Raw genomic sequence first — 25,302 nt, 5'->3', positions numbered from 1 at the left:
TTATTTAATTTTATATACCGACAGCCGTTTGCACATCGTGCCGGTTTACAGATAACTTACAAACCAAAAAATATATAGGCAAAGCCTTTACAAGGAACAGTGTGTAACAAACAATAGTAACAGAGTAAATAAGTTGATAACTAAGGGAGGGAGGGGTGGGGGTGATTGCGACAAAGGAGGGGGTAGGGGGGGTGAGAACAGATACATGAGGAAAAAATATGTACAGGGAATCAATGGGGAAATGATATGTACATAGGCTATATACAAAATTTGTCTAAGCGCATGGCCAACAGTGAAAGAAGTGAGAAGATGTGTGCGGTTCTGCTAGGTGGCAATTTATTATGTGCAGGAGGTTAAGTGTGGGGTTTGTACTGGCATATCATACAATACATCATACTGGCATATCATACAATTCAGAAGTTTGCAGGCAAAGAGTGCGTTTCATTGATAACGTTATGTGAATACAAGATGCAGATCTGCTCTTCCTAATATCACAACTGCTATAATTTCACTCATCACAGTGGGAATCCTTAATTACTGGAGTAAAACTCATTTCTCGCATAACAGTAAAACAACATCAAAGTTTCTTAAAATGGCACAATATCCCATAAGGTAAAAAAATATTGGCTCACCTCAAACATAAATGTATCAACTTCCTCTTGAATTTCCTTATGATTTAGTTTCTTTCCTTCATCGTCGGTTGCACTCAGAAGCATGTCAAGGAAAGCTTTTCTTTTTTTAGATGTTTTTGAATCAGGCTTGCTGTCAGCAATATTGGCACTGTTTTCAAGGTTTTGCATTTCACGGGCTCTTTCTTTGACAACCTTCGATACCAAAAATATATGTTTTAGGGTTCCAGAATCAACAAGATGTCAAGCCGTAGAATCGGCTTTCAATAATAATTCAGATTGGTAATGCTTAATATTGGCATCTATTTTGTCTACTGCTACACAGTGAGATGTCAACTGATTCCATGTCATCTCCACAGGCTGAGTCAGTCCTGGTTTTATCCCACTGCATTTATAAGTCTTCTAAATCTGCTTTCCTTTAAAAATATTGGAACAACAAAGCCATATATTTTTGTTGTCAGATTTATAAATCACCTCTTCCCATGGGGCTACAAGACAGTGGAAAACAATACATAAACAATATTAACAAAACAGTATTGATACAATAAAATTATATAAAGGATTTTGATACAATAGAATTATATAACAGAATTGATACCATAAAATTGTATAAAGGATTTTGATACAATAGAATTATATAACAGAATTGATACAATAAAATTGTATAAAGGATTTTGAGGAAAGACAATTTTTACATTGCTTTCAGAATGTGGAATAATTCACATGTAAGATAGTAAAGCTAAGATAAGCTCAATTTTCAAAGAGTTTGCACTCCTAACTTTTGGAGTTAGGCTCCTAAATCAGCCCTCTTGAAAATATACTAGGGCTGAGTTCCTAAACTTAGTGTCTAAAAGTGGGTGGCTATGAAGGTGGACTTAGGGCAGGCAGAAGTAGGCACCTAAATTAGGAGCCTAAATCTTGGCAAATGAATAGCAGGCCTAAAATTAGGATACAATTTAGGCTCCAAATTTAGGCTGAAAATACGCAATTAATTTACAGGGTCGTTTATCATTTTGCATTAGGGCCTTAACATTGTGCCTGCATTAACTGTGCGATACATACAGAAAAGGTTTTTAATCACAAATGCCGTGAGAGAGAGAGATGCTGCAGACACCAATATGTAACTTTACTATTTATACTACTGTAAGAGGGAGCACATTTAACTTGGGGTGGGGTTTGGGATTTGATGCACTCTCTGCCTAGCTTCAATCATGCTAGGTAGAGAATATATTGTACAAATCAACTCCTGTTTTAGCTTTCATCACTCCAAATGACAGAAAATCTTCACTGATGTCAACTTTGCTGTTCGTACCTCTGACTGTGTATGTAAAACTGCCCCCAAATCTACCCCACCCCCCCCAAATCCCACCCTGAGTTAAAAGTGCCCCCTCTTACAGTGGTATAAATAATAAAGTTACATATTGGTCTCTACAGAGGCGCTCTCTCTCTCACCTTTTTGGTCAGTAACATGCCTGCAGTGGATTAATCAGCATGCGATGCGAAAATTAGCACTGCGGAAATTACCTGTGCGAGGCAGGAGCAGGAAAATTAGGCTAAGCATGCTCCCCCCCCCCTTTTTTTTTTTTTTTTTTTACCATGGGTGCTATTTTGGGGCGGGGTGCTAACCAATAAGCAGAGGTTTGCAAGGTTCAGTAGCATCCTTTGATCAATGCTATTATTGCTGTAGAAGAATGGAGTGGGGGCCCCCATGCAATGCTGCCTCTAAGTTTTGAAAGGCTACATGCGCAAAAATATTGTTCAATTTTTTATAAAGCTGAGTTCAAATTTGTGTCCTACGAGCAAGTATAATGCAAATAATATTGGGATTTCTTGAACGCACTGTCAGGCCGATACAGTACAGCGCGATTCAGTAAGTAAAATGTACAGCCAAGCCGCACATTTTACTTTAAGAAATTAGCGCCTACCCAAAGGTAGGCGTTAATTTCTCTCGGCACCCTCCGACTTAATATCATGGCGATATTAAGTCGGAGGTCCCGAAAATAAAAAAAAAAGTTAAAAAAAAAAAAAAATTTTGAAATAGGCCCGCGGCTTGAAAACCGGACGCTCAATTTTGCCGGCGTCCAGTTTCCGAACCTGTGACTGTCAGCGGGTCAGAGAACAGATGCCGGCAAAATTGAGCGTCGGCTGTCAAACCCGCTGACAGCCGCTGCTCCTGTCCGAAAAGAGGCGCTAGGGACGCGCTAGTGTCCCTAGCACCTCTTTTTTTTACCGCCGGCCCTCTTTTAAATAAATTAAATTACTGTATCGCGCGCACAGGAGAGCGGGCGCTCACCCGTGATTTTTACTGCATTGGCCTGTAAGAGCCAACTTTTAAAAGCATTGCTGGTGCTAAAATTCCCACATACGCACGTATGTGGGCCACATGTGAGCAACACAGATTTTAAAAGGCTGAGATGTATGTGCACATATATGCATGCACGAGCAAAAAATTAAGGGGCAGAAAAAGGGCAGGGCATGGGCAATCCAGCAGTAACACACGCAACTTCATACTTTAAAACTGGAGACCCCAGCGCATGGCAGATTTTTAGCCGTGCAACTTTACTGGTGCCCTTGATGAAGAGCAAGACTGCAGATCTTGTGTTTTAGGACTTGCACAACAGGGTGAGGGATCTGGATCAACTGGGGAATGTGAAGGATGAAGAACCAGAGGGGTTTGGATGACTTCAAGATTGACTGGGCAAACTGAGAATGTCCCTCACTGGAGCATGTTTTAAAATCCGCTTTCATACGCGTGTTAAAACCGGTAAAGTCCTATGGAAGATACATGAACTAGGTTTCCTCAAGCAACCTCTTAAAATTAGGCGCATACTTATGCACAGTAGGCGAATTTTGTGTGCATAAATATGTGCACGATTTAAAATTGCAGCATATCTACGCTCGTACGCCCATACGTGCCCGCATGCTCGTTTTAAAACTGGCCTGCACATTTTGCTACATGCACAGGGTTTACAAGCTGTGTGCGCGCACACACGTGCACAGTTTAGAGGGAACAGTGCCCACATGGTAAAGGCAGATAGCAAGTTGTAGCAGGAATACTGCAGTTTCCTCTGATTTCCAGTCAGCTCATGGATTTCATTAGATGTGCTAGACAAGCAGAGTGGGCTCATGGCAGCATGGAAACAAGCATAGCCCGGGTAACAGTCTTCACAAAACTAAGTGAACAGGAGAAAACTGACAAAATCATTTCTTGTTAAGAAGCTAGGGCAGGGTTTTGCCAGGGAGACTAGGGTCAGCACCCAGAGGTATATGCACTCTCTCATTACACATGATGTTCTTGTCATTCTTCGAGAAGCAGTGGGATCTGTTTGTTCCTCTCCCAAGGAGGCTGTATTATTCCAAGTGGCATTTTCCTTTGCCTTTTTCGGGCCCTTCGGCCAAGTGAATTAGTTCTCCCAGCACATCTTTCTCCAGGGGTCTACGGGCCTTCTTTAGCAGGACGTGCACCAGACAGCAAGGTAGTCTTGTGCATTCAAAAATCTAAGACTGAACAGCTTGGCAGGGCTGGTAGGTTTGCCTGGGGCACGCTCCTAGTTTAGCAAACTGTGAATGCATGCACATTTCTGGACGTTTGGCTAAAGGGAAGATTATTTTGGCTGTTGCACATGGACTTAAGCCCATTGTCATTGTTCCAATTCAGGGCGATTCTTAAGAAATGTTATGGCAGAAATTGGGCTTAAATTGCAGTTTTTAGCACCTACTCATTCAGGATCAGTGCCGCCACCTTTGCAGCCACCCAAGGCCTGCTGCCCAAAATGATTATCACACTGGGTGCTGGCACTTCAACTGATATAAAGGTTATGTTTAGGGAGTGTAGAATAGAGATTGAGTCAGCATAGATAGGGGCAGTAAGGACTGGTGCAGCGGGATGTCAATCACTAACCTTACTAATTTAATGTCAATGGTTTTGTGGCCATTCTTTAATCTTCTGGGCTAGTAGGCAAGCTAGGAATGGCCCCTGGAGTGAGCATCATCTTGCCACCAGAGGAGTCAGATTGTGCTAGTTGGGGGAAAGCAGAATGCAATGCGGCCAGTTGAAGCCAGCATTTCTCGAGGCCAGACATTTGCTCCCTTTACCCTCTGCGATCCTGATTCACTTGGGTGGGAATGACTTGTGCTTAATCAGTAATAAAGAACTAACTGATCAGACAAAAGCAAAAATACTCCAAGTTTGGTCTATCCTTCCAGGGCCGATGCTGATCTGGCCCAACAATCTCTCATGGGGTTTGGTGGGGAAGTGAACAGTCTCAAAGTCATTGATAAATCATGGAGACGGGTCAACTGGGAATTGTCCAAGTTTGTGTCTCTGTTGTGTGGGTTTGATGGTTGCACGCAATCTCATTGTTCTTGATTGCCCAGACCTATATCAGGCAGATGGAGTACACCTATCCAAAATTGATCTCAGTGTTTTCTTAAATTCCTTTCATGATGTTCTGGAAGCAGGACTGGTTTTATCCTAGCTGCAGTAGTGGAGATTGAGCAAGGACAATTTACAATTTCAATTTAGTCTTATATTCTGCACCTCCAGGGATATGTCCAATACAGATTACAATTAAAACATTCACAATTAAAGTAAAACATACAGATGAAGGCATATCAGAATATTCAAAGCCAGTTTATTAAACCTCAGCCAACCATAGTTTTCTGAAAAAGCAGGTCAGGAAAATATCTGCCTATATAAAGTAATGGAACCCAAGTTTCTTAAGAATTTTTCCCAGTGGCTATACATAAATATTAAATAGGATGGCTGACAATGCTGTCTCCTGGGGTAACCCAGATGTTAAATCCAACCAGAGGGAACTGGAGTATTCCAAACATACACATTGTTTCCTATCTGATAAAAACAATCTGAACCAGGTTAGAAATGTACCATCTTTTGCTAGCTCATAAAGGCATAAGAGAGTATTAGTTCATGGTTTACTGTATCAAATACTGAGGTTATATCTAGTTGGACTAACATCACTGTTTCATCTCAATCAAGACTTGCATATAGGACATCTAACAAAAACCAGTAATTGCACTGTACTAGGTCCTTTATAAAAACCAAATTTCTGGGCATCCAAAACCATAGGGTCAGATTTTAAAAAGGTTACGTGCGCTGGGCCTATTTTAAAAAGGCCCGGTGACGCGCGTAAAGCCCCGGGACGCGTGTAAGTCCTGGGGTTTGCAAAAAAGTGGTGGGGAGGGGGCGGTCCAGGGCAGGGCAGGGCTGGGCCCAAGGCTCCAGGCATAGAAGCCATTTGCTTCAGCCCCAGGGCTGAAGCAAATTTGGAAACAACAAAAAGAAAACAAAAATTTAGGGAGGAAAGGGCAGGGGACGTAGGGGAAGGGAAGGGAAGGCGGGGTGGGGGGTAAGGGGACGGTAGCGCGGCTCGGCGCGCGCAAGGTGCACAATTGTGCATCCCCTTGCGCGCGCCGACCCCAGATTTTATAGCATGCACGCGCCTTATAACTGCGTGCAACCTTTTAAAATCCACCCCATATTCTTTACATGAAAATCACCCAACTGTAGGAGTACAGCCTTCTCAGCTATTTTACTCAGCATTTTTAAGTTGGAGACAGGACAAAAATTTTAAATCTCTCAAACAGGCAAAGCAAGTTTTTTTTGAAGTGGCCTATTGTCTTTGTCAATGATTCAGGTAAATAGCCTTCACCAAGAGATAAGAACATGCCATACTGGGTCAGACCAAGGGTCCATCTAGCCCAGCATTTCCAACAGTGGCCAATCCAGGCCATAAGAACCTGGCAAGTACCCAAAAACTAATTCCCTGTACGTACCCGGATCAGTCCAGACAGTGGGATGTGTCTCCCTTCCAGCAGATGGAGTCAGAGCAAAACTCGAAGGGTGGCCCCTTATAAGCTGGTGCGCCCTCTGCTTCCCTTCAGTATTTCTCTGACTCCAGCAGATGAAAGGTGGCAGACCCTACGGTTCCCTGCAAAGTTTGGAGAGAGAGACTGTTTCTCCTTTTCTTTTTCCTCACTACTTATTATTTCTCTTTAGTTTGTGGATGGATCAATTGTAAAAATATAACCAAATGATTTAAAAAAAAAAAAAAAAAAAAAAAAAAGGAACAGTTCAGGGATCAGTGCAGGCAATTTAAGCTTGCAATAGACCTGTTGGTACATTTCTGGGGTAAGTTTCTGTTCCTTTTATTCCCTTTTTCAGGTTAGCTTACTTTCCTGAATTAAGTGAAGTTTGAGAGGTCTATAGGGTGCATGCTGGAGGTCCAGCCTCTCCCCCACTCACTGATGCCCTGCCCTGAGAGGTCGTTTTCCTCAGGGCAGTGTCAATAGAGACGCGCAATAACTATTGAAGGAAGTTTACTGGCAGTTGTTGCACTTCTGAATGCAGGCATCCACTCTCATACCACCCTGCTCCTTCAGCACCATGCCGCGCCCGATCAGATGTAGTGCCTGCAGAGAGCCGGGATCGCGGCTCTTCCATGAAGGCCTATGCACGCGATGCCTCCCTGGTGGGAAGGGTCCCTCGCGCTCGGCTGGGCGGCTCATCTCTCGCTCCCAGGCGCGTCTGCCTGCAAGGCTGGCCCCATTCCTGTCCAGCGCGGGAACGGTGGCCATTTTGTGCTCAGAGCCGGCTGCTCCCATGCAGCCTGATGACTATTCTGACCTCGGATCACTGCCAGTTTTATTCCCTATGGACCCCCCAGAACCGGATCCAGAACATTCATCCGGGCCACCATCGGACCCCCCCCCCCCCCCCGGGGAATTCTACTGATTTTGTCCTCCTGATGCACAGTGCCTATATAGCTACTTTAAATCAGCAACAGGGTTCTGCGGTGGGTCCGCTTCCCCCTAAAGTTATTAGACTGTCGGGTACTTCGGATCCCTCAGTGACTCCTCAAGCACCGGTCATACCTCAGCCTGCAGGGGGCCCTCAGGGGCCAGGGGGACATCCACCAGTTTCCAGGGTCCAGGTAGTCCCTAATCCGGTACCCTTGGTGATCCAGAAATGGACGATCCCTCTACGTCTGCTCAAATGGAGGGAGATTTTTGCACCTTATGCTGTCCTTAGGTCCCTAAGCTTCTCTGTTCCTATACCCCCTATTACAGCTCTCCTGCCCCCCCCCCCCATTCTTCCATTAGAATTGTACAGCATTGTATCTTTGTAAGATTGTAAATGATTACTAGGGATATTATCACTCGATTTTATTGTACATATCCTATGATGTTATTGTGGTCACATAATAAGGTTATGCTCCTTCTCTCTCCTTAGCATTGTTCCTATCTTTTTCCTCTCTCTAATTCTTTATTTTCTCACTGCCTCTGCTAACCCCTCTCTTCTAGCCTGCTCCTCTTTCCCCCCCCCCTCCTTGTTCATTGTAATTTTTCCATTCTTGATAGTTACTTGTAAACCGGCGTGATGTTCCTACGAATGTCGGTATATAAAAGTTTATAAATAAAAATAAAATAAATAAATAGGGTGTTCTGCCTTTTCCAGAAGGATGAGTTGGACCCCTTCCTTCCCCACGTTCTGGATGAACTGGATATAGAAGCTCCACAGGACACCCCTGGGACTAGTTTATCGGCGAAAAAAGGCGATCCCGTTCTGGTCAGCCTGCAGCCCCCAACAAGAACTTTCCCTTTCCATCCTATGCTCCTGCAACTTCTATCGAGAGAATGGGATACCCTGGATGCTTCCCTTAGGGTAGGCAGAGCTATGGACAAGCTGTACCCTCTGCCAGATGAAGTTTTGGAGCTCCTCAAAATCCTTAAGGTGGACGCGTCTGTGTCTTCCGTTACGAAACGGACGACAATTCCGGTGACGGGGGGCACCGCCCTGAAGGACATGCAGGATCGTAAATTAGAAGTCGACCTCAAAAGAGTATTTGAAATCTCTGCCCTGGGTGTCAGGGCGACTGTCTGCAGGTCCCTCATGCAGCGAGCAGGGCTCCAGTCGGTGCAACAGCTGCTCGGCGTCCAGGAACTATCACCTGAAGAGGTGCCTGGAAGCTGTCATTGATCATGGAGTGGATGCTCTCTATGATCTCCTCAGGGTCCTAGCCAGATCCATGGTCTCAGTGGTCTCAGCCAAATGTGTGCTTTGGCTTTGCAACTGGTCAGTGGATTCCTCTTCCAAGACTCAGTTGGGATCTCTCCCCTTCAAAGGAAAATTACTCTTCGGCGAAGACCTCGAACAGCTCATTAAATCACTCAGAGAGAATAAGGTCCATAAGCTACCGGAGGATCGCCCGCAAAGTTTTAGAATGTTTAATTCTTCTAGAAGAAGTTTCCGAGGACAGCGCCGTTTCGTCAGTCAAGACCTGCAGCGCAGAGACCACCGTCTTCACGATCACAGTCCTGGTCTCATTCCTTTCGAGACCGGAGAACAGGTCGGGATAGCCCCTCTCAGGGGGCACCTTCCAAGTCTTCCCAATGAAGGCTTGCCGACCCACTCCTCCACTCCGCGGATAGGAGGACGTCTTTCCCTCTTCTACGAGGAGTGGATCCAAATTACCTCGGACCAATGGGTTCTGGATATTCTAAAGCACGGTTATGCTTTAGAATTTGCTCGGCCCCTAAGAGACAGGTTTCTCTTCTCTCCCTGAGGAACAGTGAAGAAGCAGGCTATTGTGCGACAGACGCTCGATTGGCTCTTGGCCTTGGGGGCAATACTACCGGTGCCTCTGGCGGAACAAGGATTAGGCCATTATTCCATCTATTTCGTAGTTCCCAAAAAGGAAGGTTCCTTCCGGCCGATCCTCGATCTCAAGTCGTTCAACAAGACCATGAAGATTCCACACTTCCGGATGGAAATCTTATGCTCAGTCATAGTGGCAGTACACTGGGGGGAGTTTCCGGCCTCCTTGGACTTGACGGAGGCTTACCTCCACATTCCCATCCTTAAGGCACATCAACGCTTTCTGCGCTTCAAAATTCTGGGCCAACATTTTCAATTTCAAGCTCTGCCTTTCTGTCTGGCGACAGCTCCCCAACACCTTCACCAAAATTGATGGCGGTGGTGGCAGCAGCTCTACGGAGGGAGGGAATCTTAGTTCATCCCTACCTAGACGACTGGCTCATCCGAGCAAAGTCATGAGAGCTATGTCAGCGGGCGGCCGAGAAGGTCTTGCACCTTCTCCACTCTCTCGGATGGGTCGTCAATTTTGCCAAGAGCAGCCTCACTCCTTCTCAAATGCTCGATTTTTTGGGAGCCCACTTGGATACCAGAGTGGACAAAGTCTTCCTCCGGCAGGATCGGGTTCGGTCTTTCATCACCCAAGTACTGCGCTTTCAAAGCCTTCAGCTCCCCACAGCTTGGGACTATCTTCAAGTCCTGGGTACTATGGCCTCAACTATAGACTTGGTGCCATGGGCCTTTTTGCATATGCATCCTCTCCAGAGAGCGTTACTTTCCCTTTGAAAGCCACTGTCTCAGGAGTTCCAAGCCCTCCTCCCGTTGTCAGACATCGCCAGGGACAGCCTCAATTGGTGGCTCTGCCTCGAACACTTGATGCAGGGAGTGGATCTGGAAATCCCACAGTGGGTGATTGTCACCATGGATGCCAGCCTATTGGGCTGAGGAGTGGTATGCCAAAAGCAGTCGGCTCAGGGATGATGGACGGCACTCCAGGCGACATGGCCGATCAATCGCCTAGAGACCAGAGCGGTTCGTCTTACATTGCAGAGTTTCTTCCCACTGGTCTGGCGTCAAGCAGTGCGGATACTCTCCAACAACACAACCACAGTGGCATATATCAACCGCCAATGGGGAACGAAGAGCCAGCATGTCTCTTGGGAGATGGACAGGTTGATGGCGTGGGCGGAACTCCATCTCTCTCGCCTAGCGGCGTCCCACATAGCAAGGATGGACAATGTTCAATCAGACTTCTTGAGCCGACAACATATAGATCCAGGGGAGTGGGAACTGTCCGACGAGGCAGCAGCACTTCTATTCAACCAGTGGGGAACACCACACCTGGACCTCATGGCCACTTTAAGAAACGCAAAGGCCCAATGCATCTTTAACTGCAGAAGGGAACACGGTGCACAGGGTGTGGATGCACTAGTCCTCCCATGGCCGTGAAACTTCCTTCTCTATGTATTCTCACCATGGCCACTGGTTGGCAAAGTACTTCGGAGAATAGAAATTCACCAAGGACCAGTCATACTAGTTGCGCCGGAATGGCCAAGAAGACCATTTGCAGACTTGGTCAATCTGGCAGTGGACGGCCCACTACGCCTGGGACATCTACCGAACCTCTTACAGCAAGGTCCAGTATTTTTCGACCAGGCAGATCGCTTCTGTCTTGCGGCCTGGCTTTTGAACAGCGGCAGTTAAGATGACGAGGTTACCCAGAGGATGTGATTTCCACTCTACTCCAGGCCCGGAAGACCTCCACTTCCATTTCCTACGTCAGAGTTTGGAAAGTGTTTGAGGCCTGGTGCGTATCCAGGGACATATTTCCACGTCACACATCAATTGCTCAGGTATTATCCTTTTTACAGGGGGCCTGGAGAAGGGCTTGGCCTACAATTCCTTGCGAGTACAAGTGGAGGCTCTTGGTTCTCTTGTTTGACAAGAGGGAGCCCCTCTTTCTTTGCATCCTGACATAGTCCATTTTTTAAGAGGGGTAAAGCATGTAAAACCACCAGTCCACTCCTTGTGCCCCTCCTGGAGTCTAAATTTGGTTCTTTGAGTCCTGGTAGGCCCGCCGTTCGAACCACTGAAGAGAGCAACCTTCAAGGACCTCACTCTGAAGGCGGTTTTTCTGGTGTCTATTTGTTCTGCCTGCAGAATTTCCGAACTCCAAGCTCTATCCTGCAGAGAGCCATACCTCTGTTTCACGGATTCAGGAGTGTCCTTGAGTACAGTACCATCTTTCCTGCCTAAAGTGGTTTCAGCGTTCCATCTGAATCAATCCGTAGAGCTTCCGTCCTTCTCTGAGGGTCCGGCGGAACTTCAAAGGCTCGATGTCAAGCAAGTTCTCATTCGCTATTTGGAGGTCACTAATGATTTTCGTTTGTCTGAACATCTTTTTGTCCTGTGGAGCGGTCCAAGGAAAGGGAACAAGGCTTCAAAGACCACTATTGCTCGCTGGTTAAAGGAAGCAATTTTTTCAGCGTATGTTGGTGTCCTCCAGACGGAATTAAAGCTCACTCACTACAGGCTCAAGCAGCTTCCTGGGCTGAGAGTCAGGCAGTTCTGCCGCAGGAAATATGCAGAGCAGCTACCTGGAAGTCATGGCACACCTTTGCCAGACACTATCACTTGAATGTACAATCACCGGATTTTGGCTCCTTTGGCGCTCAGGTCATTTGAGCTGGGCTATCCGGAGCCTACCGTATGTAGGGAAGCTTTGGTACATCCCACTGTCTGGACTGATCTGGGTACGTACAGAGAAAAGAAAATTATTTCCTACCTGCTCATTTTCGTTCCTGTAGTACCACGGATCAGTCCAGATGCCCTCCCTAAGATTGTATGGGATTAGGATAATGGAATAGGTACTCAACTTAGCTCGAATGCTTAACTTTATGTAATTCAGGATGTTTCAGAATTTTTGGTGATTGCCACCTGGTTCCATTTGCAAGTTTTCTTTAAAAACAATTTTTGCATTTTTGCTCATCTCTGTTAGTACGTCTAGTACATAATTACAGTTTTCTTGATCCATCCAGAACAGTTTCTTCTTGCTTTGATATTCTTAATACTGAAAAGAAGAGGAGGGCGCACCAGCTTATAAGGGGCCACCCTTCGAGTTTTGCTCTGACTCCATCTGCTGGAAGGGAGACACAACCCACTATCTGGACTGATCCATGGTACTACAGGAACGAATATTAGCAGGTAGGAAATAATTTTCTTGTCTATTCCATGCTACTGTTGCTAGTAATAGCCGTGGCTATTTTCTAAGTCAACTTAATTAATAGCAGGTAGTGGACTTCTCCTCCAAGAGCAGGTAATGGACTTCTCCTCAATTTACTATTGATTTTATAAATCGTATTGTCAAATCCTTTAGCCCCTTCACCACTGTGAAGGGACATGGGTTGAGATGGCAATAGATATTTCACAATTGCCCTGTGGCAGTTGAAATCTCTCTGAAAAACGTTAGTGAACTTGGAACATTTATCTACTACGCAACCAAGGCTAAGCAGGAGGTGAACTGCAATGCCAGCAGCAAATTGGGATTGAATTTTTAAAACTTTACCTTTAAAATAATTGCCAGCTCTTTGCTACTTGGTAAGAAGCAGAATGTCATTTTGGCTTCGCTAATAGGTTCTTAACAGTTAAAAATAAATCACAAGGTCGGTTTAAAGAGTTATCAATCTTCAAAACAATAAAAGCCCTCTTTCTCTCCAGACAGTTCTTTCTGTAATTTATCATTATGTCACTGTAATGACATTCAGTATGATTAGTATGATTCTTTTGCCATCTCCACTCTAACTTTCTCAATTCTTTTCGCTGACTGATTTATTCTTGAATAAACCAAGGTGCATGCTTACAAGAACATCTAATAGGAACTGTTTTAGAGGGGGCAAGCTCATCATATATTGTTGTCTTTAATGATGTTTCCTATAAATGTACTGAAGTTTCAATGTTATGTTCATTCTCTTTAGTCCCATCCAATCTCTCACTAATAACAGGGTAGAAATTACTTCCAAAAGTATCCTTAATCCAAAAGTGGTCTAACAGCCTTTGAATGTGTTTCATTACACTCTTTCTATGGGTTAAGTGATTCATCTGAAACAATATAAGAAACTGATCAGATCACAATAACTCCCAATAGTTTTTGCAGGACTAGGGAATAGGGATGTGAATCGTGTGCCCAATCGTCTTAACGATCGAGTTCGGCTGGAGGGAGAAAAAAATCTGATCGGTGGAAATGTGAATCGGAATCAGTTCAGATTCACATTGTTAATTTTTTTTAGTGAGGCCCGACCCTTTAAAATTGACCCCTTACCTTCCCCCACCCTCCTGAACCCCCCCAAAACTTTTTACGAGTACCTGGTGGTCCAGTGGGGGCGCGGGGACCGATCTCCCGCTCTCGGGCCATCGGCGCCATTTTGGCTGCCACTCAAAAATGGCGCCGATGGCCCGATAAAAAAAAACAAAACACCCGACCCTTTAAAAATGACCCCTTAGCTTCCCCCACCCTCCCGATCCCCCCAAAACATTTTAAAATTACCTGGTTGTCCAGTGGCGGTCCTGGGAACGATCTCCTGTTCTCAGGCCGTCGGCTGCCACTCATAAAGATGGCGCCGATGGCCCTTTGCCCTTACCATGTGACAGGGTATCCGTGCCATTGGCCGGCCCCTGTCACATGGTAGGAGCACTGGCTGGCTGGCTATATGGCGCCAGCCAGCCAGTGTTCCTACCATGTATGGCCGGCCAGCCAGTGCTCCTACCATGTGACAGGGGCCAGCCAATGGCACGGATACCCTGTCACATGGTAAGGGCAAAGGGCCATTGGCGCCATCTTTATGAGTGGCAGCCGACGGCCCGAGAACGGGAGATAGCTCCCGGGACCGCCACTGGACCAGGTAATTTTAAAATGTTTTGGGGGGGATCGGGAGGGTGGGGGAAGCTAAGGGGTCATTTTTAAAGGGTTGGGTGGTTAGTTTTTTTTAATCGGGCCATCGGCGCCATTTTTGAGTGGCAGCCAAAATGGCGCCGATGGCCCAAGAGCAGGAGATCGGTCCCCGCGCCCCCACTGGACCACCAGGTACTCGTAAAACGTTTTGGGGGGGTTCAGGAGTGTGGGAGAAAGTAAGGGATTAGTTTTATAGGGTCAGGGTGGGTTTAGGGGTTGTTTTGGTGTGCCGGTTTTCCCGCCCTCCCCCCAAATAACTCCCGTTAGTTGACACTAACGGGAGTAACAATTTTTCACGATAAATCGGGAAAATTTCTATTGTATCGAGCACTCTAACGATTTTTGACGATTTAAAAAATATCGGACGATTTTTTAAATCGTCAAAAAATGATTCACATCCCTACTAGGGAACATACCATGAAGTTAACAAGTAGCACATTTAAGACTAATCGGAGAAAATTCTTCTTCACTCAACCAAATTAAGCTCTGGAATTTGTTGCCAGAGGATGTGGTTAGTACAGTTAGTGTAGCTGGGTTCAAAAAAGGTTTGGATAAGTTCTTGGATGAGAAGTCCATTAATTGCTATTAATCAAGTGTACTTATTTATTTATTTAAACATTTTTCTATAACGCTGCTAAGTTAAATACCATCGCAACGGTTTACATGTAGGCACATATTTAATGAAGGTAAAAGCGTACTATAGTACATTCTAACAGGTGCCATTAAAGGTTCGGTTACAATATATCATTAGACATAGACATTTAGCGAAGTAATTCATGACCAGTTTTACCAAGGTACTTACACGGGTAGTTTTATCACACATAGTATTATAGTTATGTTTGTTGTGGTGTAGAGTTCATAGACTAATCTATTGTAAAGTTCTACGTAATGTGTGTCTGTGCCTTTCTGTCTTTTCCTGAATAATTTCTATTCTTTCGCCTCTTTGTAAAATGCTTGTTTAAAAAGCAATGTTTTCAAACTTTTCTTGAATGTCTTTAGATCACTTTGTAGCTGATCTCTGGAGGCATTGTGTTCCAGATTATGGGTCCTGCTAGTGATAGGGCTCTTTCTCTCACTTGGGTCAGTCTTGCTGTTTTAACTGATGGAATGGTTAGGAGTGCTTTATTTGCTGATCGGAGATTCCTGTGTGGAGTGTGCACCCGTAATGCTGTGTTTAGCCAATCTGATTTCTCATCATAAATTAGTTTGTGAATGATACATAGGGTTTTGTATTTAATTCTGTGTTCAATTGATAGCCAATGTAACTCTGCTAGGGTTTCAGTTATATGGTCCCGCCTTCTTTTTCCGGTTAGTATTCTAGCTGCTGTGTTCTGTAGTATTTGCAGTGGTCTTAATGTCGTATTTGGTAGTCCTAGCATAAGGGCATTGCAGTAGTCTGTGCTAAAGAAAATTAGTGCCTGTAGTATTGTTCGGAAGTCATTTTGAGTTAGTATTGGTTTAAGTTTTCTGAGTACCATGAGCTTTGCATAACCTTCCTTTACTTTTAGTGATATATGTTGTTTCAGATTGATTTCAGGGTCTATAATTATTCCCAGGTTACGTACTTTTCCAGTTAGTTCAATTTTCTGGTTGTCTTTGAGAATTGAGGTTTGACTGATTTCAGAATTTTTTCGTTCTAAGTGTAGAAATTTTGTTTTATCAATATTAATTACAAGTTCCATTTGTGTCAGTAGTTGTTTTATAATGCTTAGGTACATGTTGGCTAGGTTTAATGTTTCCTCTAAAGTGTCATCTATGGGTAGAATTAGTTGGATGTCGTCGGCGTAAATGTAGTGGATAATTCCTAGTCCTGCAAGTAGGTGGCAAAATGGCAGCATGTATATGTTAAAAAGGGTCGCAGGAAATAGCTTAGGAAATAGCTGCTGCTATTAATTGCATCAGTAGCATGGGATCTTCTTAGTGTTTGGGTAATTGCCAGGTTCTTGTGGCCTGGTTTGGCCTCTGTTGGAAACCGGACGCTGGGCTTGATGGACCCTTTTACTGACCCAGCATGGCAATTTCTTATGTTCTTATTGGAGAAGGGAGAAGAGCCACCCACCTCACAGAGTGAAAACAGAAAAGGAAGTGTCCAACAGAGGAGAATAGGAGAGTACAGCACAGAAGGAAACCACCTCAGAAACGGCTGTAGGAGCTGGGAGAGGGGCCCGCGCGATCGGCGCTTGAGCCCACCGGGGTAAGGCCTTCCTCTCGCCCTACCGACGCTGAGCCCCCGCGCCGACCACGTGGGAGCCCCAGCTCACCCGTCGATCCACCCACCGCCTACCTGAGACCAATCCCAGCCGCCCAGCAGTAGTTTAAAGCACAGGCGCGTTCCTTGGCGTCTCGCGCCGAGCGTCTCGCGCCGAAGGAGCGCGACAAAGGGGCCCGCCCCTTTGTGCGCCCCTTCGTGCAGACCCGAAGAGCAGAGCAAAACCTAAAAGTCTCCATCTCTCACCCGCAACTTCTACATTAATCCCGCTTCCGGACACCGACCAACGCGCAGACGTCCAACCACTCCAGACATCAGATAGCTTCGCACAGTGAGTAAAACGGCACCCGTTACCTCTTCAGCAATTCACATACACAACGGCCAGCCACTCCAGGACTCATAACGCTACTCGTAGTCTGAATCTCTCCTCCCCCTCCCTATTCCTCTTACTCCAGATCTCTACAGACAATTAATCCAACAACTCTCCTTTAAATCAGCTGATCCCCCCTCTTACCTAGCCAAACAATCTAGCCAATCCTTCATTTCTCTTTATTCCTAAGCTTGTTCATATACTTCCATTGTGATCAACAATCTTCCTCACAGCACTCATACAGTGTGATCAACAATCTTCCTCACAGCACTCATACAGTGTGATCAACAATCTTCCTCACAGCACTCATACAGTGTGACCAACAATCATTCGCTCAATATTCACACTGCATGATCCAGCAGCATTCAGCAGTAGGCAGCTACTCCAACATCCACCAAACTTCCATACCCAACCATTCAACGCACTCAATTTATCATCTGAGCTCATCACTCGAGCATCACTAACTCTACAGTCAGTATGACGACGAGATGTCAGATTCCGATTCTTCAACATAACCTACTCACTCCAGGAAAAACCACCTTGCTACAAAGATCCCGCAACTACACAGCCCTTATCCCTATTATGATTTCTCCTCTTACCCAATTACTAGGACTAACACTATTTTCCCTTTCGCTATTCAACGCTCAATCTCTCACCAAAAAATCTCTGATCCTCAATGACTATCTGTTGGACTCCAACCCAGACATCTGTGCCATAACAGAAACCTGGCTTAAACCAACAGATATTGCTATAATAAATCAACTCCCTACCGACCTCTACGACTTCTTTTCCCTCCCTCGTCTCAAAAAAAGGGGAGGGGGCATTCTTTTGGCAGCCAAAAAGGATCTGAAATTTACCCAACTCTCAGTCAAAGCAGTCTCTAAACTTGAAATAGGACTTTTCAAAACAGCTCAACTCCAAGTCCTACTCGTGTATGCCCCTCCAGGCGTTCTGGATTCAGATGCCTCCCCCATTGTAGGAATAATCACAACACACTTAAATCTGGAATCTCCGGCTATAATTTTAGGAGACTTTAACTTACATGTTGATAACCCTACACCTACCACCAATTGCGAAGCTCTACTTACTGCCCTCTCAGCTATGGGATTTGAACAGATCATTAACAAACCCACCCATAAAGCTGGACACACCTTGGACCTTATCTTCGTAAATACAGGGATCAAATACACCTCACCTCCGTCCTGCACCCCTGTCCCATGGTCAGATCATTCTCTAATCACCGCCACTTTTTCTCTGACACAATTCAGAAAACATCTCCCCTTGAAATCCTCATTTCTCTACAGAAGACCCTGCTCATCCGACGACCTCAACAGCCAGCTCACCTCAGAGCTTCCTCACATTAACCTCTCTGACCCTAACTCAGCCATCCTTTCCTGGAACAACATCACCGAGGCAGTAGCAAACAAACTTTGTCCACTTTCAGCAAAAAAACTAAACCCAAACCCAGCAAAAAGACAACCATGGTTCTCAAACAACCTCCATAAACTTAAACAAAGCCTAAGACACAAAGAAAGCAAATGGCGTAAGGCACCCTGCCCCAGCACCTTAGCCGCCTACAAACTAGCTCTACATCACTACAAGAACTCAACCCAAAAATCAAAAAGGGATTACTATGCTAGCAAGATCCATGACCTTGTATTTGACGCCGAAGCTCTTTTTGCTTACATATCTAACCTGACACACATCAACATACCAGATATTCCCATAGAACTAGCTCAATCGAAAGCCGAGGAATTGGCTATTTTCTTCCAAGACAAAATATCCAACCTGCTAAAGCGACTGACCCCCAGCAACAATTCTCGCCCTAAGACGCCGCAGATACAAAACAAAGGAACCTCCTTTGAATCATTCCAACCCATCACAGCCTATGAGATTCTTCTGTTACTTAAAAAAATGAAACCTTCCTCCCACCCTTTCGACCAAATACCCTCAAAGCTCCTCCTTCTAATACCGGAAACGATATCCAAAACTCTGGCAGATATCATAAACTGCTCATTATCCCAGGGTCTATTTCCAGAAGACCTTAAACTAGCTTCGCTAAAACCACTCCTAAAGAAACCTAATCTAGACCCCAAGGACCCCAACAACTTTCGTCCGATTTCCAATCTTCCATTTATTGCCAAGATAATGGAAAAGCTGGTCAACACTCAACTCTCCAACTACATTGAAGATCACAAAATACTTTACCCCTCACAACATGGTTTCCGTAAAGCTTTAAGTACAGAGACGCTACTCATATCCCTGACAGACCGCATCATCATGGGGCTAGACAAAGGCCAATCCTTTCTACTTATCCTTTTGGACCTTTCGGCCGCATTTGATACCGTCAAACACTCTATCCTCATCAATCAACTTGCGAACATAGGAATCTCAGGAACTGCCCTATCATGGTTCAATACTTTCCTCAACAACAGAGGCTATAAGGTCAAGATACATAATAAGGAATCCTCCCGCTTCTCTTCAGCTTTTGGAGTTCCTCAAGGCTCCTCCCTATCCCCTACACTCTTTAATATTTACCTTCTACCGCTATGTCAACTGCTAACCCACTTGAAACTAACTCACTTCCTATATGCAGACGATGTGCAGATCTTGATCCCCATCAAAGAAACCATCACCAAAACTCTTGAATTTTGGGAAATTTGCCTTAAAGAAATCAATCGCCTCCTCTCGAGTCTAAACCTGATATTAAATACAGCCAAAACGGAACTTCTTATCATCTCACCAGAAAATAGCAACCCACTTCCATGTCCTCTAACCCACCATCTTTCCACCCAAACAAGGGACTTAGGCGCAATTATCGACAACCATCTTAATTTAAAATCCTTCATCAAACAAACTACTAAAGACGGATTCTATAAACTTCAGGTACTTAAAAGAATCAAACCGCTCCTTCACATGCGAGACTTCAGAACGGTCCTTCAAGCAGTAATCTTTTCTAAGATAGACTACTGCAATTCCATCTTATTAGGTCTCCCTTCTGCTTCCATTAAACCCCTTCAGATGCTTCAGAATTCGGCTGCGAGAATTCTGACTAACACCAGGAGAAGAGACCACATCTCTCCTATTCTCAAGAACTTGCACTGGCTACCAATACACTTTAGAATTATCCACAAATCCCTCACTATCATCTACAAGACTATCCATCACCAAGCATCCCTCGATCTTCAAATTCCACTCAGAAAGCACACATCCACCAGACCCATCAGAGAAGCCTACAAAGGATCACTCCTTGTTCCACAAACCAAAACCACTCACCACCTAACCTACAGAGACCGAGCCTTCTCCACAGCCGGACCTTCACTATGGAACTCTATTCCTCCCGATCTAAGACAAGAACCATGCCTTCCTACTTTCAGAAAAAGGCTTAAGACATGGCTATTTGAGCAAGCCTTCCCAGATCCATATTGAAAGTCAGTAACATCTTATAAGACACTACACAATATTATGTAAATTATTAATGTAAATAATTCATCTTTTCTACTCAACTATCTTACTCTAATTCTCTCCCCAGTTATATGACCCTGTTGTAATGTAACTTTTATTTTATTTTATTTCTCTGCACTTGTCTTTGTTTTTGTGCACACCCTCTTGTTATTTGTAAACCGGCATGATGGGGTTTCTAATCTCGAATGCCGGTATAGAAAAACTATAAATAAATAAAATAAATAAATAAAATAAAGATCAAGCAGTGGATCCCAGGTATTTAGGGGAATCCTTATGGAGTTGGAGGATCCTTATTCCGCTTGTCCAAAGCAGTTTCAAATTGCTATTAAATTTCTTTAAAAAATTGCTTGAGGAACAGATCAAAGGAAACAAAGATTTACTAATTTACTGCTTAAAGATTGCATATTACTTCTGGTAGCATCCAAAATACAAAATGCCAAATTATTCATATTGGCCACATGCTTCAGTAAAGTTTTATGTTGGAATACCAGTACAGTGTCCATACTAATTATTGCTACTTAGAGCAATGGTTCTCAATCAGTGTGTCACCAAGCACACATAGGTGTGTTGCCACACTTCCTGGTCTCCCCCCCACCCCCGACCCAGCTGCTTTCCCTACCCAAGCAAAATAGGTCCTCCACCCGGGCTTAAAATGCTGATAGCCCAGGAGAAATGCGGCAGGGCAGCTGGAGTCAACAGCACCGGCATGCTCTCTTCTTCCCCTCTCTGCGGCCCGGAAGAGGAAGTGGTGAGCAGCGGGTGGCATGCGTGAGAAGAAGAGACCTAGTGCGGGCAGCGTCGACCTGAGGAAGAGAAGAGAGGTGCAGCCTGAGGAATGAGCAGCGTGGCTCAGAGAAAAACGAAGAACAACGTCAACCCCCACGATTGATGGGACTCCTTTCTCCGCGAGGGCTGAAAGTGAAGGAGGTTGCTGCTGCCTTTAGGGTTGGAAGTGGAGGAGGCTGCTGCTGTCGCTAGTTCAGGGGGGGGGGGGAAGTGAGTGAATGAGCAAGCATATGTGTTTGAGATCCTGTGTGTGTGTGCATGAGACAACATGTGTATGAATGATTGAGAGCCTGTATATGTGAAAGAGTGTATGAGTGCGATTGAGAGCCTGTATGTGAGAGATATAATTAGGGAGGAGGAATAGCCTAGTGGTTAGAGCAGTGGACTATGAACCAGGAGACCAGGGCTCGAGTCCTGCTGTCACTCCTTGTGACCTTGGGTAAGTCACTTTACCCTCCATTGCCTCAGGTACAAAAACTTAGATTGTAAGCTCTCTGGGGATAGAGAAATACCTACAGTACTTGAATGTAAACCGGTGTGATATCTCAATTGAGATCAAATGTCGGTATATAAAAATAAATAAAGTTTGTGTGAAAGAGTATGTGTGTGTGATTGAGATCCTTTGTGTGTGTGAGAGATCAGAGAAAGAGAGAGTGCATGTGTGTAAGCATGTGAAAGAGTGTGTGTGAGAGAAAAAGATAGCATGTATGTGTGCAATTGAAAGCCTGTGTGTGTAAGCGTGAAAAGACAGACAGCATGTGTGTAAATGTGTAATTAACAGCCTATATAAGTGAGAGAGAAAAAGCATGTGTATATGTGAGTGATTGAGAGCCAGTGTGAGAGAGAGAGGAGAAAGTTGCAAGCATATCAAACATTTGCAGGTATGCAGAGCAAAACATTTTTTGTATCCTTATTATTTTTCATTATTGGGCCTTTGTGTCTGCTATTTTGAAATATTTTATTGGTACCTAGAAATTTTTGATATGAGTTTTTAATTATTGGATATTCCATTCATCAGCTGTTTTGAAATAATCTGTTCTTTTTGTTAGTATGGTTTTGCTGCTATTAATTTTATATTTCTTGATTTGTTTATAAAGACTGATGATATTTCTCTTTTTCCTTTGTTACCCTGCATACAAAGATTCTGGCTTGTTGCAGTTTCCAATTCAGTTTTTGTCTGCATGCTTCTAGTTATGCGTTTTGGTCTCTTTATTTTTTGTTAGGTGAGGGTCAGCACATGTGATTCAGGTGAGGTTTTCTGCTGGCGTGTAGTTTCTGTGTAAGGATCTATAGTAGCCTGGCTTGTTCCGTTTTCCTAATAGGAGGTGTATTGGTGTCTTAAGGCCTGGTGTAATATTTTCAGTGTTGCCTTATAAGTAAGGTGTTTACTGTTTGAGTACTGGAAACTGGTGCTGTTTTGTGTGGGATGTTTACTATTTATGCAATTTCTGTTCAGACAGTATGTGTATCTTTCCCTTGTGTCATTCTTAACAATAAAAATAATACTGGGCCTTTATTTTTTTATTTCCACCGTGAATTGTAATGAGCAGTATGTCATACATGTGAACATGGACTGTCAGGTGTCTCATGATAGGAAAAAGGTTGAGAACCACTGACTTAGAGGATAAAAGCACACTTAATGCCTGGGTCTTGGAGGTTTATCCCTCCTCTCCTCCCCAATGGAGAATCTACACTGGAGTTTTGGGAGCGGGAGTCAGACTTAGCCGAAGTACTGAGTGTGAGTCCTATTCAACTTAAAGAGAACCTGGGTTAGGCTTACACTAGTAAAATATTTTAGCTATTTAGAATATTAGAAAGCTTTTCGTTAGACATGAGAAGGGAAGGATGCTGATGTGAACAAAATGGGGATCTTAAATGCTCAAATGCCCACAAAAGTAGAGTTCCATGGAGGACAGTGACAAAAACTGACCTGAGTAAGAACTGATATATTAAAATTGGTAATGCTCTATGACTACTGGGATATATCCTCAGTAATGTAGATAGGAATAACTGGGCAGATTGGATGATTGAGGTCAGAAATCCAGCCATTATATGCCACTTTTTATATAGAAAGAGAGAGATGCAATCTCAGGATATACCGATGAAAATATCAAAATTTCAGCATTTTTATTGTGTTCTAAGACTAGATTTCCTATACTTATCCTAAACTAATATGCTTTCAGGAACCATTATTGCAAGCCAACCTGAAAGACTAATTTACAGTACTTTCTAGCAGCATTCCTTTGATGGTTTTATAAAATTGTCACATGTATCTTACCTTTTCAGTAAATGTATGAAGGATGTTAAGATTTCTATCATGTTCCTTTCCTGATTTAAATTTAGAATATAGAAAATCACCCCAAAGCCATGGCATCTTCTGTCTACGATGTATTATTTCACTCATTCTATCATTGAAAAAAAAACAAACAATTGGTCATTTCTAAAATATGATGAAAATAAACTATCCTGTATAGTGTTTGAGTTTTCATGAGTTCAACCACAGTTTTGGGCTGAATTTGACGCAGCACAAAACAAACTGTGTAGCATTGCTATGGAAGCAACTCCAGTGTTGATCATTAGATTGAAGCTGTCACATGCAGGCTGTTCCATCTTATCAGAGAGATACATTGAAGTCAGTTTTCCCGAAGGGTATAAGAGCTTAAAAATCACTAAGCTGGTTATATTTACCCTCAGAGAAAAAGGGAAATATGTGAAATACGGTTAGTTTAAGAAGAGAAAATGTGTGTATATTTAATTTTCAGATAAACACATGTATTTTCCAATACATAGCAACTCACAGAAGTAGAAGATCCAAGGTATAAATATGGTACAGAAGTACTTGTAAATCTTGCACTGTAAAGGATAATATTCAAAGAATAATGTAAATATAACATTATCGTAGCAATTTTCAAAACCCCATTTACCCACATTAAGGGGTAGATTTTAAAAAGCATTTACTCGAGCAAAACTGGTTTTTGCTCGAGTAAATACACTTTACCCAAGTAAGTGGGCTTTTCAAAATTGCTACAATATATGCCATTGAATTGTCCATAGGATTTACTCAAGTAAGTGCACTTTACTCGAGTAAATAGCTTTTGAAAATTGCTACGATAGTATGTCACATTTACATGCATAACTCCTTTGAAAATGACTCCCTAAGTGTACTTAATCCAAAACCTATTTACAATTCAATAGCATATACTGTAGCAATTTTCAATTACTTAATGTATTTGGGCTTTTGAAAATTGAAAGACCTGCTGTAGAAAAGACCGAGCCTTTTCTACAGCAGGTCCAGCTATCTGGAACAACATCCCATCCGACCTCAGACTGGAACCCTGCCTCTTAACATTTAGAAAAAAACTCAAGACCTGGCTTTTCCGCCAGGCCTTCTCAGATCCGCCAGACACTCATTAGATGACCAAAAAGTCATCATGAACAATGGATCCCCTTACTATCCCCAAGCTCGATATAAGAGCCTACCCTGACTCTTAAAACAACTGTTATTATTATCCTAAGCACTTCGTTCCTTAGTCTTTTCTTTCCAGCAGTCTTTGCTTCCAAGTTTTACCTCCCTTGTTGAATGTAACTTTGTTCTTCCTGTTACCTACGGTTTCGTTACAGTTCCCCCTTTTTGATGTAAACAGACCTGATATGGTCCCTACCATGAAGGTCGGTATAGAAAAGTGTTAAATAAATAAATAAATGTTGCAAGTACATTTTCCTTGAAAATTATCCTGTAAGAGGATAACTTTAAAAGAACTGCGTGTGAGTCCATATTTGCATATGGGCTTGCACTAATGTGATTGAATTTTCTATCATGAATGTGCAAGTGCTTGCACAATATAAAATAATCACAACTTTTATGTCTACGTTGTTCATACATTTGTGCATGGTTTCTTGTTTGCATGCAATTTTGCACATGTTTCATTCACATATACCCTTCCACAACACACAACGTCTGGTTCTTCCAAGACAAGTTTATTGGGCTTTATTGGGCTCTTGAGTTGGTGGCCATGCACCGGTATACAGGTAGATCATTGGTGGCCATGCCACCACCAACTGAAGAGCCTAATCTCACCACTAGAGACATCGCCCTCCTGGCATCCCAGATGGTGCAAAATGAGAGGGTACTGTAGTTGTTGCGTGTGCTGGCCGCAGCAGGCCCATGAATGGGTCCACTTACCCCCATTTGCCTGCTCCAGTACCTGGTTCCACCTCTCTTGCGGCTGTGGGTAGCTGCCTCCATTCTCGGGCTGCTCCCGTTGCTCCCAGCTCCTCTGC

At 43.8% G+C, this 25,302-nt stretch overlaps 1 protein-coding gene across 1 annotated transcript in view; it reads right to left on the bottom strand.

The window, feature by feature from the left end:
- Positions 1–25,302, bottom strand: part of LOC115083033 (cytochrome P450 4V2) — a 144,960-nt gene that overhangs the window by 26,754 nt on the left and 92,904 nt on the right. The window contains exons 6-7 of the mRNA XM_029586945.1: positions 23,300–23,426; positions 633–824 (exon numbers count right to left, since the gene is read on the bottom strand). Coding sequence (XP_029442805.1) covers positions 633–824; positions 23,300–23,426 — 319 coding nt within the window. The remainder of the gene's footprint in view (positions 1–632; positions 825–23,299; positions 23,427–25,302) is intronic.

This window comes from Rhinatrema bivittatum, chromosome 1 (genome assembly GCF_901001135.1).
Source record: "Rhinatrema bivittatum chromosome 1, aRhiBiv1.1, whole genome shotgun sequence".
In the NCBI taxonomy this organism is placed as follows: Eukaryota; Metazoa; Chordata; class Amphibia; order Gymnophiona; family Rhinatrematidae; genus Rhinatrema; species Rhinatrema bivittatum.
Note: the sequence above shows the minus strand (reverse complement) of the source record. Positions and strands in the feature narration are given on the sequence as shown.